The sequence below is a fragment of the Ictalurus punctatus genome, chromosome 24 (genome assembly GCF_001660625.3).
Source record: "Ictalurus punctatus breed USDA103 chromosome 24, Coco_2.0, whole genome shotgun sequence".
NCBI classification, from domain to species: domain Eukaryota; kingdom Metazoa; phylum Chordata; class Actinopteri; order Siluriformes; family Ictaluridae; genus Ictalurus; species Ictalurus punctatus.
Genome location: NC_030439.2, coordinates 17,882,511 through 17,897,054, shown reverse-complemented (window position 1 = coordinate 17,897,054; position 14,544 = coordinate 17,882,511). Strand labels below are relative to the sequence as shown.

The 14,544-nt window shown below is 40.8% G+C and overlaps 1 protein-coding gene across 3 annotated transcripts in view; it reads left to right on the top strand.

Moving 5' to 3' along the window:
- The window catches only part of col5a3a (collagen, type V, alpha 3a), a 90,091-nt gene that overhangs the window by 71,676 nt on the left and 3,871 nt on the right, over positions 1–14,544 (top strand). For all 3 annotated transcript variants that reach the window (XM_017454853.3, XM_017454851.3, XM_017454852.3), the window contains 18 exons: positions 507–560; positions 893–946; positions 1,032–1,139; positions 3,321–3,374; positions 3,496–3,549; positions 3,646–3,699; positions 3,803–3,856; positions 3,947–4,054; positions 4,162–4,215; positions 4,389–4,442; positions 4,581–4,688; positions 4,807–4,860; positions 6,751–6,786; positions 8,170–8,223; positions 9,381–9,702; positions 10,046–10,158; positions 10,255–10,323; positions 11,933–12,166. In XM_017454853.3, coding sequence (XP_017310342.1) covers positions 507–560; positions 893–946; positions 1,032–1,139; positions 3,321–3,374; positions 3,496–3,549; positions 3,646–3,699; positions 3,803–3,856; positions 3,947–4,054; positions 4,162–4,215; positions 4,389–4,442; positions 4,581–4,688; positions 4,807–4,860; positions 6,751–6,786; positions 8,170–8,223; positions 9,381–9,702; positions 10,046–10,158; positions 10,255–10,323; positions 11,933–12,166 — 1,638 coding nt within the window. The remainder of the gene's footprint in view (positions 1–506; positions 561–892; positions 947–1,031; positions 1,140–3,320; positions 3,375–3,495; positions 3,550–3,645; positions 3,700–3,802; positions 3,857–3,946; positions 4,055–4,161; positions 4,216–4,388; positions 4,443–4,580; positions 4,689–4,806; positions 4,861–6,750; positions 6,787–8,169; positions 8,224–9,380; positions 9,703–10,045; positions 10,159–10,254; positions 10,324–11,932; positions 12,167–14,544) is intronic.

The following is a 14,544-nucleotide window of genomic DNA, read 5'->3' as shown; positions in this document are numbered from 1 at the left end:
TCGAAAGCTCGATCCTGATTGGTCAGATAGTGTTGCCTAATATGTTTTTGCTTCTGTAGTAACAACATAAAACACGTTAAAAAAAAGTATAACTGTTGATATAGTGAAGCTTTCTGTGGGAAGACCCACAGAAGCGTTTATGGAAGGAGTCTCCAGTGTCGGCGCTTTTTGTAACAGTGTACGATTCGTCTGTAACACGACAAGCTGAAATGTTTCCGTTTTATTAACGTCACCTCCGAGAAAAAATGCGAGGCTGGTGACGGAACGACTGTTTATACATTCCAAGATTAAACGTAACAATAATGTTAAATGTTATAGTACACGAAATACACATTATACAATAATGTATGAATTGTGTCACTTTATTTCACATTCGTTGTGCTTTTGTTTACCTAATTATGAAAACGAATACATAAATGAAGATAAAAATAAAGCACATGCTTACTGTGAGTGTATGTTTGTGTGTGTGAGAGAGAAAGTCACTCTTGGTCTTCCCATGGTTTCAGGGTGCTCAGGGGATGCCTGGTGGAGTCGGCCAGCCTGGTTTAGTAGGAGAAAAGGTAGGCGAGGACGGGCAAAAATACATATAAAAAACTGTATTTTATAAATGTTATGTTTAATTAGGTTTTTGTACTTTGCATACATTGTAATAATGTATTTAGCTTTAATGCTTTAAACAATTTGAGAGGCACAAGTTAAGTGTTGCTTAATTGAATAACTACAAGGTAAGGAATAACAACGTATTGCTGTAAAGTCAGTCCTTTCATCCCAACAAAAATATAAATGACTTAACAATCTCTTTAATGACCATAAAATACAAAATTCCAAAATAGTCCTTTGATACTCAAGAACATATTTCATTACCTTCTTAATCCCCTTGTTTTGTATTAAGGGTGAAGACGGAGAGGCTGGGAATCCAGGAAACGTGGGTGAAACTGGTCCCCCTGTGAGTTCATCTCTTTCCTTGAGCGCAGGTTCTCCTCAGTCCTCGGGGCTCAGTGTGTAACCTTCTCATTTGCTCTGCTTCACAGGGTGAGAAAGGAGATGTGGGTGAGAAAGGGGATACGGGCCCCCCCGGTGCCGCTGGACCCCCAGGAGTCCGAGGCCCACCCGGAGAGGACGGACCCAAAGGAAACCCAGTAAGTGTGATAAATCTTTATGCTTCAGAGCAGCTCTAGTGAGACTCTTAAGGCTTCACTCCTGCCATTAGCTGTACGTCAATAGTGGGTTTTCCCATTCAACTCATTTGTATAATTTGCACATAAAACCTGAATGAAATTAACAGAAAACACCAAAATATCTCAAATAAGTGTTGGCCGAGGTGGATGCGTTATTCTACTGATAAAGAAATGTGCTGATTTTGTGACAAACTGAGCAGGTTTCAGGAAAAAATACTGTGTAAAAATGTCAAATCAGCACGTCTAACACCTAACACCCTTTGAAAAAAATAGTAATAGTATTAATATTAATAGCAGCAGTAGTAGTAGCAGTAGTAGAAGTAGTAGTACTGGAAGTAGTTCTAGTATTGGTAGAAGTAGGAAGAGTATTAGTATTAGTAGCAGTACTAGAAGTAGTAGTTTTGGTAGTAGTAATAATAATAATATTGGTATTGATAGTAGTCGTAGTATTAGTGGACATTATTGTAGTAGTAGTAGTAATAGTAGCATTGGTTTTAGTTGTAGTAGTATTTATAGCAGTAGTTGTAGTAATAGAAGTCAACATAATAGTATTTGTGTGGGTAGTAGTAGCAGTAGTAGTAGTAGTAATAGTAGTAGTAGTAGTAGTAGCAGTAGTAGTAGTAGTAATAGTAGTAGTAGTAGTAGCAGTAGTAGCAGTTGTAGTAGTAGCAGTAGTAGTAGTAGTAATAGTAGTAGTAGTAGTAGCAGTAGTAGCAGTTGTAGTAGTAGCAGTAGTAGTAGTAGTAATAGTAGTAGTAGTAGTAGTAGCAGTAGTGGTGGTAGTAGTAGTAGTAGTAGCAGTAGTAGTAATAGTAGTAGCAGTAGTAGTAGTAGCAGTAGTAGTAATAGTAGTAGCAGTAGTAGTAGTAGTAGTAGCAGTAGTAGTAGTAGTAGTAATAGTAGTAGTAGCAGTAGTAGTAATAGTAGTAGTAGCAGTAGTAGTAGTAGTAGTAGCAGATGTAGTAGTAGCAGTAGTGGTGGTAGTAGTAGTAGTAGCAGTAGTAGTAGTAGCAGTAGTGGTGGTAGTAGTAGCAGTAGTAGTAGTAGTAGTAGTAGTAGTAGTAGTAGTAGTAGCAGTAGTGGTGGTAGTAGTAGTAGTAGCAGTAGTAGTAGTAGCAGTAGTGGTGGTAGTAGTAGTAGTAGTAGTAGTAGTAGTAGTAGTAGTAGCAGTAGTAGTAGTAGCAGTAGTGGTGGTAGTAGTAGTAGTAGTAGTAGTAGTAGTAGCAGTAGTGGTGGTAGTAGTAGTAGTAGTAGTAGTAGTAGTAGCAGTAGTAGTAGTAGCAGTAGTAGTAGTAGCAGTAGTATTGATGATTGTAGTAGTATTTTACATGTCACTGTATTTTCATCATTAGCAAGTCCTTGCTGAAGAACTCACCCAACTGAGAGAGAGAGAGAGCGAGAGCGAGAGAGAGAGAAACCGTGCTAGTGTTTTCAGTGCTATTTTCTATGTTTTCTCCTGTCTGATTTTGAGATAAGCACAGCTGTATCAGAGGTATAACTTCAGAAGAATACCTTCGCCTGAACCTACACTATATACTAATCAGAATCAGAACTATGCCTGTGTCAGCTACCTGCTTTACCCCACAAACAGAAACTGAGGTGACTTTTTTTTGCTCACGCAGCCTCTTTGTGCCTGAGTGATCTCAATTGCCTCTAGCTAGCTTTTTTCTATGTACAGTTGTTTTTACGCAGTAGATGACATGAGGTTACAGTGAGCAGTTCTACCTCACATATTTTTAAAAGCTGTGAAATAATCAGGAATTAGCAAAATGGCTCACCATTTTTCAGTATACACCCGAGAGGGTTCCAGCAAGTGGTGTGATAGCTAGGCCATGGGCTAATTACCCTGTTGTCGCCGGAAGGGCGTCAGTGTGATAGAAGATAGCTACATTTTAAAAAGCTCATTTTATGCCAGAAGCTCTGATTGTAACGTCGCGGCGTGAAGCTTTTTTAAACTATCTGGAGACAAGAAGCGCCTCAGCAGCAATGAAATTTGCTCAATAATCTTGTTTTTGAGACGTGCCTTGAGCGCCGTGCTCCTAACAATATGTACAAAATACACACAGCAAGGTTTTTGACTCATGACTCGTGTAAACGTGTCGTACAGAGTTTTCTGTAAGTAAATGTTTTAAATCCCCGTAGGGCCCTATTGGATTTCCCGGAGACCCAGGACCTCCTGGAGAGGCAGGTCCGAATGTAAGTGCACTTAAATGCCAGCTACTGTCACTGATTATTGCTGTGGTTAGAGCATTGAATGTTTTCATTCTGTAGCATGGCATGTTGGTCCATTTTATGCCTCTATAAATGTCACATGCAGGGTATTGATGGTGGACCAGGAGCAAAGGGAGATAATGGAGAGCCTGGGAAAGCTGTAAGTGTTTGTAAATTCTAACCGTTGATGCACATTCATATTAAAAGTACTGGAAACTTGGAATAATGCTCTGGAAATATATTGTGTTGTGTACAGGGACCACCAGGGGCTTCTGGAGAACCGGGACCTCCTGGACCACCAGGGCGGAGGGTGCGTGTTTTATTATTCATTGTTTATTTAACATATATCCGATTATTTATGTAAAATCAGTGATTGGAATATATCTAGAGTATGTTTTGCTTTATTCGAACAGGGTCATATAGGTGCTGCGGGGAATGAAGGAAAGCAGGGGAAGAGTGGAGCAAAGGTGAACAATTGTTGCACTCACATCATTTCTGACACTCTTTAGATATCACACAGAATCTAGGCAATATAACTAAAAAAAATTTTGTGCCAGGGCTCACCTGGTTCTGAGGGTCCACCTGGAAAAACAGGACCTTTAGGACCCCAGGGACAACCTGGAAGGCCTGGTCCAGAAGGGCTACGTGGGATCCCGGGCCCTGCAGTGAGTATCCGATATCAGACTAAGCAAAACACTCTCAAACTATGTGGCTAGGCCTTCCCACAAATCAATCTGCCTTGGGTTAATCAATCTTTCTGCATCCTCTTCAGGGAGAACAGGGTTTAAATGGTCCCCCCGGACAGATTGGACCACCCGGCCCTATGGTACGTGCTTCGACAGTTCTCTCACTCGTTCATCGACCCACCACTGTATCTAATACAGCTCCTGATTGATTTAGGTTGTGATAAATTTAGGCTGGTGGGAGACTGAGCCTTCTCTTTAATCATCTTCTTTCTTTTTTTTTTTTTTTTTTTTTTTTTTTTTTTTGCTTTTATAGGGACCTGCTGGACTGCCAGGACTGAAAGGAGATCAAGGCAGCAAAGGAGAGAAGGTGAGAGACTCGTAATGAGTGCACAGATGGAGCTGATCATTATAATGTCCTAAACCTTTACAAGATCTCACCTGTTATCCCTGATCAGATTAAAGCCAGTACAGCACATTCTTGAGTATTTCCGTTTGTGTTCTACAGGGTCACGGAGGATTGATCGGACTCATCGGGCCTCCAGGAGACATGGGGGAGAAGGGTGACCGAGGCTTGCCTGGAAATGAGGGAATAAATGGTCCTAAAGGAAACGGGGTACGTACAGTACATATAATACATCAGCTCTTACATCACGCAATAACACGCTGCAGCATAGATTTATTACCTGCGTGTCTCAGTGATTAATATTGCAAATTTCCCATGTGACATGCAGGGTGTTGTTGGATCTCCTGGTCCTACTGGGCCTCCTGGACCTCCTGGACTTTCTGTAAGTACTGATTGATCACTTCCTGAGTGATGTTTTTGTCAAGTCAAGTCAAGTCACGTCAAATTGATTTATCAAGCACATTTAAAGACAACAACAGTTGATCCAAAGTTCTGTACAAAACATTCATTTCAAGGCCTTGATGCTCACGTACAAGACCTTGTCTGGAACAGCGCCCCCTACCTCAACACTCTCCCGAATTGTTCTCCGCTTGATATATCTCTTTGCTTGTGTTTCCTCATTTGTAAGTCGCATTGGATAAAAGCCAATGAACCTGGAGCCTATCCCAGGATGCATCGGGCATAAGGCGGGGTACATCCTGGACAGGGTGCCGATCCATCGCAGCTAAATGAATAAATGTAACAAAGAATAAAAATAGGTTTTAAGAGAAGATTAAAAATTGCTAAAGATGGACCGGACCTCACGTGAAAAGGGAGACCAAAGTTTGGGACCAACCACAGAAAAGGCTGAATCCCCCGTCGTCTTAGTACGACAACGGGGGACAGATAATAGTAAGAGAGTAAAGGTGAAGAAGTGTACGAAACCAGAAAGAGCTTTGCATACATCAATTCGAATTTTAAAATCAGTTCTAAACTTGACAGGAAGCCAGTGAAGAGACGCCAGAATCGGGGAAATATGACCCCTCTTTTTGGGCTCTGTTAAAAATCTCGTTGCTGCGTTTTGCACAAGCTACGGACGAGAAAGCGCGATTTATTTGTCTTCGGCTTCTCCTTGTCCGTTTGTTTTCGTCGTGTCGTGTGCCTTTGTTTTGGATTTGCTCTCGTCTCCGCCCCACATCCTGCCATCGGTATGTTTTTCAAATGTGTTTTCCTGTTCTGTGTTAGCCGTCGATTAGTCTGTCCACCTGTACCACTCGGTTTCTTTGTAGCGTCGCGAAGTCTTACCAGGAATTGTTTTAACCAGGCTATTTTCTAAGACTTGTTTCCTTGTCTGGTTTTTTTTATTCTTGCCTGTGTTTTGACATCGATTACGGATCTTCCATGTTTAACCCAGGCTGAATCCTATCTGGATGAGATTTGACCCTAATGCGATTAGCCCCTGTGCTGAGTTTACACAATCACATCCGTCCTCAAATCACCACAGCATGTTACGCATGTGTTATTATATGGAATTTGCAGTATATATATATATATATATATATATATATATATATATATATTACACATATTAAATCTACAAGACAATGGTAGGAAATAATCTTTTAAATCTATTTTCAGCAAGATTCCATTGTATGTTTGCAGTTTCTTGTCTATATTTATGGGATTTTGCGATCAGACGCTCTTTGCCAGGATCCCTTCAGGTGAAAGGTGTATAATATAATAAAAAAGCCTCGTCTGCGCTAGATGGAACACTTTGTAACAGCCAGGGGCCTGAAAAGCTCTTAAAAGTAATAGAAAGTGGAATAAAAGTTGGCATTTATATCATTTTCAGAAATGCTGTATGGATTGTTTCCATATTATTATTTTATTTATTTATGTATCAACCTTTTATTTATTTTTTATTTTTATTTTTTAAATGAAGGAACGTCTAGATCTGTGGTTCTCAAAATGGGGGGGGGGGGGGGGATTTTTGTTTGTAAATTCAGTTGGATTAAAAGCAATGGATATCACAGCCTGCCATAATTTATGATATGAATCGTCGGTTTTTAAAAAATGTGTTTGTAGTAAATTAGCTTATTCGACTGATCCCTTGGGTTTAATCCAAGCCTTAGTAACACAAAAACAAACCCATAAATAATGTCAACTTGAATCAAATAAAATGTGTTCTGTTGGTGGAACGTTCAAAACTAGAAAGCTATATAATAATTCTGAAATGAGGGTGCGCATACTTTAGGACTCAACCTTACTCTCTCACTCTTCTCACTATCATCAGGGTGCCATGGGTGAGAAAGGATCCAAAGGAGATGAGGTTTGTACTTCTTTCTCTGTGAACTTATTTTTAAAATCCTCTTTTTTCACACACACACACGCGGTCTCCTCCGAAACTATTGGAACGGCAAGGCCGGTTCATTTGTTTTTGCTGTAGATCGAAGACCTTTGGGTTTGAGATCAAAAGACGATTATGAGAAGACAGAGTTTAGAATTTCAGCTCCTGGTATTGACATGTAGACGTGTTAAACCTACATAGAAAATAACACATTTTGTATCAGAGCAGCCGATTTGCAGGCGATCAAAAATATTGGAACATGTGCCTGGCAGGTGTTTCCTGGTAATGATAGTGATAATGAGTCTTTATCGGTCATGTGTACACTACAGCACGGTGAAATACATTTTTTTCTTCGCATATCCCAGCATGTTAGGAGGTTGGGGTCAGAGCACAGGGTCAGCCATGATACAGGGCCTTGCTCAAGGGCCCAACAGTGGCAGCTTGAACCCCTGACCTTCTGATCAATAAACCAGCCTTAACCGTCAAGCCTCCACTGCCCCTAGACTAATCTTTTAAACGATAAAAAACTTCAGTTTCTCCTGTAAAGACCGCATTTGTTCGTTAAAAAAAAAGAAGGATAAACCAACATGAATATCAGAGAGCTGTTTTGAGGCTGAAAATCAATCAGCGGCATTGCACAGACATTGGGCATACCCAATACAACAACTTGAATGTCCTGGAAAAGAAAGAAACCAGCAGGCTTGATGCAGTTATTGCAAGTAAGGGATACGCAACCAAATATTAAGTGTTATTTACTTTCATTTACTTCAAGACTTACAGTATCTGTTCCTATACTTTTGCTTGCCTAAGCATTAGGTTGTCCGATACAAAAGGTCTCATAAAAAAAAGGTATGTTTTATGTTGTTTAATACATCTGGAAACCCTGAACTCGTCTCATTTCCATCTTTTGATCTCAAACCCAGATGTCTTTAATGTATAGCATAACCCAATGAAGTGGCCTTGCAGTTCCAATCGTTTCGGATTGGATTGTACGTCATTCACCTCATCGCTCTGCCCATCCTCTTTCTCCTATCTGACCTCCACACTTCCCTCTCACTGTATCTCTGTCATGCAGTAACTTTCTCTCAATTTCTCTTCATCTTCCCTTTCATTAACGTCGTGTTGGTGTTGTACGATGGTCTCTGAGTGCCTGTCAAGTCATTTTTTTTATTTTTTATAGCAGCCCTGTTCTTGTATCGTATTGTTTTTGCGAACGCCTTGGCATGAGAGAGCAATTCTGCCGCTCATCTCCAGATAATCCTTTTGAGCCCACCGCCAGATGGTAACGGCGTATTTGGGAGGTGTTCGGCTGTAGTAATTAGTGATTTAGGTTTCTCTTTCTCTTCATTTCTTTTCCCTTCTCAGGGAGCAGTCGGCCCAGTAGGAGACACAGGACCTGCAGGCCCACCAGGACCACCTGTAAGCCCTTCGTTAATCTTCTCTTCATGGCTTATTAAAGCTCCTGTCATGAATTTCACAATTACGAGGTTTTTAAAGTTTACAGGCTTTAAAACTGTGAATAAAAAGGTTCCGATTAATAATCGCCTAATGTCATTGAACCTTTTCAGACCTCCACATAAATCTCTGGTAATATATATGTGTCAGGTTTTTTTTTTTTATTTATTTTTTTTTATAGGTCCTGAAATTGAACATAATAATATCTAATGATATACACTTCTTGCAATAATAAACACTCTTAAACTGCACATTATAGTAGGATTTATTACTCCATGACCTCTTATTAGCCATGGTGTTACATACCATAGCCAAAAGATTATTTAAATAAGAAAACGGTGTAAATCTTCACTCTGTATATCTCTCACAAAGACGAAAAATCAGACATGATCATGGTCATAGGGCAAGCTATTCTATTTTACACAAGTGTGCATTGTAATTCGATGACGGAAAGAAATCAGCCACGTTTACAGTATTTCATTTGAGTTATTATTTAATATACTCGATGTCTTTAGTTTAATGGGAAAAACTGCTTTTCTCTCAGTCAGGGACTCTAAAAGCAGTATAGAATTTTGTCCGAGGACAGTTCAACAAAATAATTCACAGCCATTTGACCGCTGTACAGCGAAATGCTTTAAAGGTGCATGATTTTACATGTGCAGTTTGTAATATTTAATTGTGTTTCTAGACCTATAATAATAATAAAAAAAAAATTATAATAATACAGTTAAAATTTATTAAAAGATTGCATGGGTTTTTGCAACACTGCCGTGGCATGGATTTGGTCAGCTTCTTCATTCGAGGGTTTTTTTTTTTTTACGTGTGTTTTTTTTCTGTCCCAGAAATTAGCTCCGCCCCGATTTGGAGCAGAGCTACAGTACACAGCACTGCCTCATCCTTAATCAGCAACTTATAAAGCATGCGTATTTTCAACAGAAGATTATTAGCATGAATGGAGCGGGCTTGTCAATGTTTTCATAGCAGTTGCAATTCACCTCACAGTAAACAGGGGGCGCTATAAATTACAGACTGCATCTTTAACCAAAATAAAATAAAATAAGTGAAAATACAATAAATTGGACTATTTTGATGACTTCTCTCACTATACGTGCTGCCTTCAGGGTCCACCGGCAACCATGATCGATGCTCGGCCCATCCGAGGGGGACGCAAGAAACGTAGGAAGAACTCAGACCGGAGCAGAGGAGGAGCCAGCTCAGAAGCTGCTGAAGAGGAGGAGCGAGAAACAGAGGCTCAGCTGAACATGGAGGACTTCTTGCAGGCTGATGCGCCTCTGGAAGACGCTGAGGGAATGGAGGAGGTGTTCGCTTCTTTGAACTCCATGAAGATGGAGGTGGAGCTGATGAGGAAGCCACTGGGAACTTTCGAGAGTCCGGCACGCACCTGCAAAGAGCTGATGATGTGCCACCCGCATTATAAAGACGGTACGACCCAGTCCCTTCGGGCAGGCTCGCACTTTGTTTGATGTAACGAATCGAGTATCATGCAAACACGATCGTATATTAAACACTCATCGAACCCTTTTTACTACAATAAAATCCACAGTCAAAAGAACCAGGTGTAAGTATCAACCCCCACCTCTTTGTGAATAAATACATTTAATGCAAATCAATCTAGTTTTGACTCCCCCTTGCCACTCGGTGCACTCCGATAATTTCATTTTTAATTCAGTTGCTAAATTGAATGCTCCGCGTTCAATAATATCGCTCTCTAAATGAAGTGTTTAACTGCTGTAACCCCACACACACCACCCCCCACCCCCTTTAGGAGAATATTGGATTGACCCAAATCAGGGCTGCCATAAAGATTCCATCAAGGTGTTCTGCAACTTCACGGCTGATGGTGAAACCTGCCTGCACCCGGACAAACGAATCGAAACGGTGGGTCCCAAAGCACAGTCACGTACATCCAGCCTTGATTCGCACACACACTCACGGTTTGGATCTTTGATCTGTGTCTCTATCATTTAAATCCAGGTGAAACTCGCAGCCTGGAGCAAAGAGAAGCCGGGCAGCTGGTATAGCCGGTACAGGCGGGGCAAACAGGTTCGAATCTCTTCAAATCCCTCTCTTTAGCGCAAATTCAGCACTCTCCATGCCTGAAAGTCTGCACGGAGAGCTGAGATTTAACCCTGACATACTCGAGAAAATGATCCAGGGATGATTTTTATACTAAAACTGATTCCACAAACAATTATTAAGGTCAATAATAAAATTGCACTTGTCACCTGATCAATTATGACTATCCACACGATCATCTTGTGGATGATCCGCAAAGAATAATTGCATAAAAGCTCCAGCTAATTGTGCTAATTGTGTCTTTCCACGCGCTAACAGTCAACCTTGTGGTTAAACATATTGTAAAAATAAACAAACAAATAAATAAATAAATAAAGACTCTAGCAAGACCCGAATGATATCGTTACATGCGATGCGATGCGATGACAGAACGAGATGAATGGATAATAAACAAATGGATAGTAAGCATATATTCATCCTTTTCTCTTCATTTATACCGTCTTAATTCACTTACCTAGCTAACTAGCTCACCAGTCGTTCTTATGTTATGCTGGCTTCCGTTTTAGCTAAGCTAGTAAGGTTTTCAGGCAAACTAAACCCGAGACTGGGCAGTACACCGGCTTTCGTAGGTAATGAAATTATGATTTGTTCGAATCGGTGATATGAACATGAAGACAAGTGTACACACGAGTGAGCATTCAGGTATTCGGGTATACATACCGTATATATATACGTCGTTTTACCCAAACATTTGATATATAAACGGGTTTTACGCAAATTTAATACCTGCCCGTCGGTTGTATTAACACAACCGTGGTAACTTTCACGCCTTAACTTGCATTAACTCCACGATGTATTTTATGTAGAAAAGCCCCAAATGACATATTCGCACAAAAAAGTTATGTTAGTTCACTCATGTCAAAGACATTCCTTCTGTACTGTTAGTAAATCTGCTCTTTTTTTTTTCTTCTCAACCCTACACACTTCGACCTTCAGAAAATGAGGTGCTGTGCGTATGTATTATGTATAATGATGTACTTTGAGTTCTTATTATAGCTATAGGATCATTAGACCATTATTAAATGTTTGATATGTAATTAAAGGAAGAGAAGAGGCTTGGGGATTAAGCTGAAATAACTGAGTGATATGAATAACTCCATGTCTGGCAGTAAATGGAATTTTAAAAAAATAAATAAATAAATAATAAAATAGAGAAATAAATAATGAATGCGGTCTTGGAGGAGATATTAGTATGTGTCTGCGTTTCTGAGCCTCGGGCCAAACTCTTGCGAGTGCATCTGAAATATCTCCATCAGTCTCAGCTTATTAAAGAAGAGTTCGGAGCTATGGCGGAGGCTTTGCTCACCACAAGCTCGTTCATACCGTCTGACACATGCCACCTTGTCACGCAGATTCGCTCAGTCAGATGTCACTGAGCTCGCATTCTGAGTAGAAGATTGTGTGTCTCTGGTGTATAATACAAACTCCGAAGTACTCACGGGGTGCTACACCGATCTGCATCAGGTTTCACTAATGAGCTCATGTTAAATGCAGGAAAACAGGGTTCATTCGAGTCTTGCTGATATCCGTAGACCGTACGCTGAGGACCTGCTCCGCTGTGTTTCCCCTGCTACAGTTCTCCTATATAGACGCTGATGGCATCTCGGTCCCTGTGGTCCAGCTGACCTTCCTGAAGCTTCTGAGCGCCACAGCCAGACAGAGCTTCACCTACATCTGCCAGAACTCAGCCGGCTGGTACGACGCCACCAGCCGCGGGCACCAGCACGCCCTACGTTTCCGCGCCAGCAACGACGAGGAGTTGACTCGCGACAAGACGCCCTTCATAACGCCTCTGTACGACGGCTGCCAGGTGAGCTGTGAACGTAGCTAACAGGACAATTCAAAATGCGGTGAGCAGCTAAACCCAGGGTTGTTCGGTATTGCTGTTGCCTCGCAGTACGAGTCCCTGCTTCAGGAACCCGTCTGAGTTTCCTCCTAAAAACCTACTAGATTGGCGAAATCGTCTCTAAATTGTCCCCAGGTGTGTAAAAGAGTGTGTAAATGTGTGTATGATGTCCTGTGATTGATTAGTGGCTGTATTCCCACCCATCGCCATGTCCCTCCATAATAAATATTCGTAGGAGCGTGCGATTTTCCCACAGATTTGGGTCATTCAGTCAAAAACCCTCTCCGATCCCGACGTCAAACGCGAGTACAGCTAAGGGGTCTCGTTTACCGACGAACACCGCGGCGAAGATTTCGTCCGATTCGAGTGAAAGCTCCGCAAGCCGCGTTCGAAAAATCACCTACAAACACTAGCTCTAGATCCTCTTGTGAACACTTTACAGTTTTTGTCGTTCGCACGGCATCCGTCGAGCGTAAATTACCCATGGCAGAAACGTTTGCGTTTCCGTACTCACTAACTTTAATTCTGCAGAAATATCGCAGGGACGTTTAGAAAAATGTCACAAATACAACCCCTAAAACTTTCGCATCTTAACGTCCATTATTTATTTATTTGATTTATTTGATTTATTCAAAAAAAAACAAACAAAACAACAGTTACGTACACCGGAAGCAGATGCCACAAAGTGGTCTACGTTGTGATTCTTTATCTTCAGCTTTAAAATTGTAAAACGTTACCATTTTTTTTCCCGCAGATCCCCCCCCCGCTTTATTTAGTGTAAATGTATTGTGTACACATTAAATAAAACTATAATCAACCCTAAGCCATTTTGAAAGGTTTATGTTTACACTACATATACCCATATATATTGTGATACACATCATGTACCATAGAAACAATAATACTTATAATAGTAATAATAATGCTTGTAATATGATCCGATTTTTCGCTAATCGTACGAACACGAAACTTTCTGAGCGTTGAAATCAGCGCCAGCCGATAGTGTCATTTTCCAAATGAGCCCCGTGCTGCGTCTTTAATAAAAGACGAACGAGATAAGGTTAGCGTGATAGCGTTTAATTAATTTCATCCCATAATTTACGATACACCTGTGATACGGCCCACGGACCGGCGATGATCTGTACCCTGCTGATGTAAATGTCATTTTTGCATGCGTCTTATCTAAATGTCATTCTGTTTGCTTCATCTTGTTTACCGCGTATCAGATCTGTGTATTACTGATAAGCAGGAGAAATGCTCCTTTGGTTCTTTTCTTTTGTTTAAAAAAAAAAAAAAAAATTTTTTTTTTTTTTTATTCAATCCATTATTCAATTTGAAAGCGCAGTGATCCGCCAGGTATTACAATCTCTCTCCGTCTCTCTCAGAGGTGGTCTGTAAAACTTCCCACAGTTCCTGCTGTAATTTGAACTCGGCGTGACGTCGTATTTGCACAAAGCGAGTACACAGCCGCGGTCGATCCGAATCTCTGTAAAGAGAGAAAAGATATTTCAGGCACTATTCTGCAGTTTTAACCAAGCGTGTAATTATTCCCTCACGAGAAAAAATGAAAAGAAAAGATGGCGAGTAGCGAGATACACGCTGCGTTTCTCTCTCTCTCTCTCTCTCTCTCTCTCTCTCTCTCTCTCTCTCTCTCCCCCGTTTCGAACGTCTTGCAATTATAAAAACGATTTTCTGAGAAGGAAGTGTGAATACAAAATGAGCAAATGAAAGTGTTACTATCAGATGACTTACCAGTGATTAGACTACCCAGAGTGCAACGGCTGTGTATATATATACCCCCCCCCATCCCCCATCCACCATCCCCTTCTGTTTACGGAAAGAAAAGAGACAACACGGCAACATAACGGAAAGGTTTTACTATCGTTATTCATCCGTTCATTCATCTTTTCTGAGTGTTTTATCGCGGTTAACGCCGCAGCGATGTTTAATGCTTCTTTCAATAACGAACATTTGTTTATTCGTCTAAAAAGTGCACGTGTGTCTTCTGTGGCTTTGCTTATGTTTACATTTGCGGCATTTAGTAGACGCCCTTATCCAGAGCGACTTACATTTATACACCTGAGCAGTTGAGAGTTAAGGGCCTTGCTCAAGGGCCCAACAGTGGTGGCTTGGCGGTGCTGGTGTTTGAACTCACGACCTTCCGATCAGTAGCCCAACGTCTTAACTAGGGGCTGCAACAACTAATCGATAAAATCGATAATAATCAATTAAGTAAATCGTTGTCAAACGAATCTCATTATCGATTAGTCGGCCTGTGCGCGATACATTTACTCATTACATTACTTCTCTTCCGAAAGCACCCTTCGGCGAGTAAATACTAA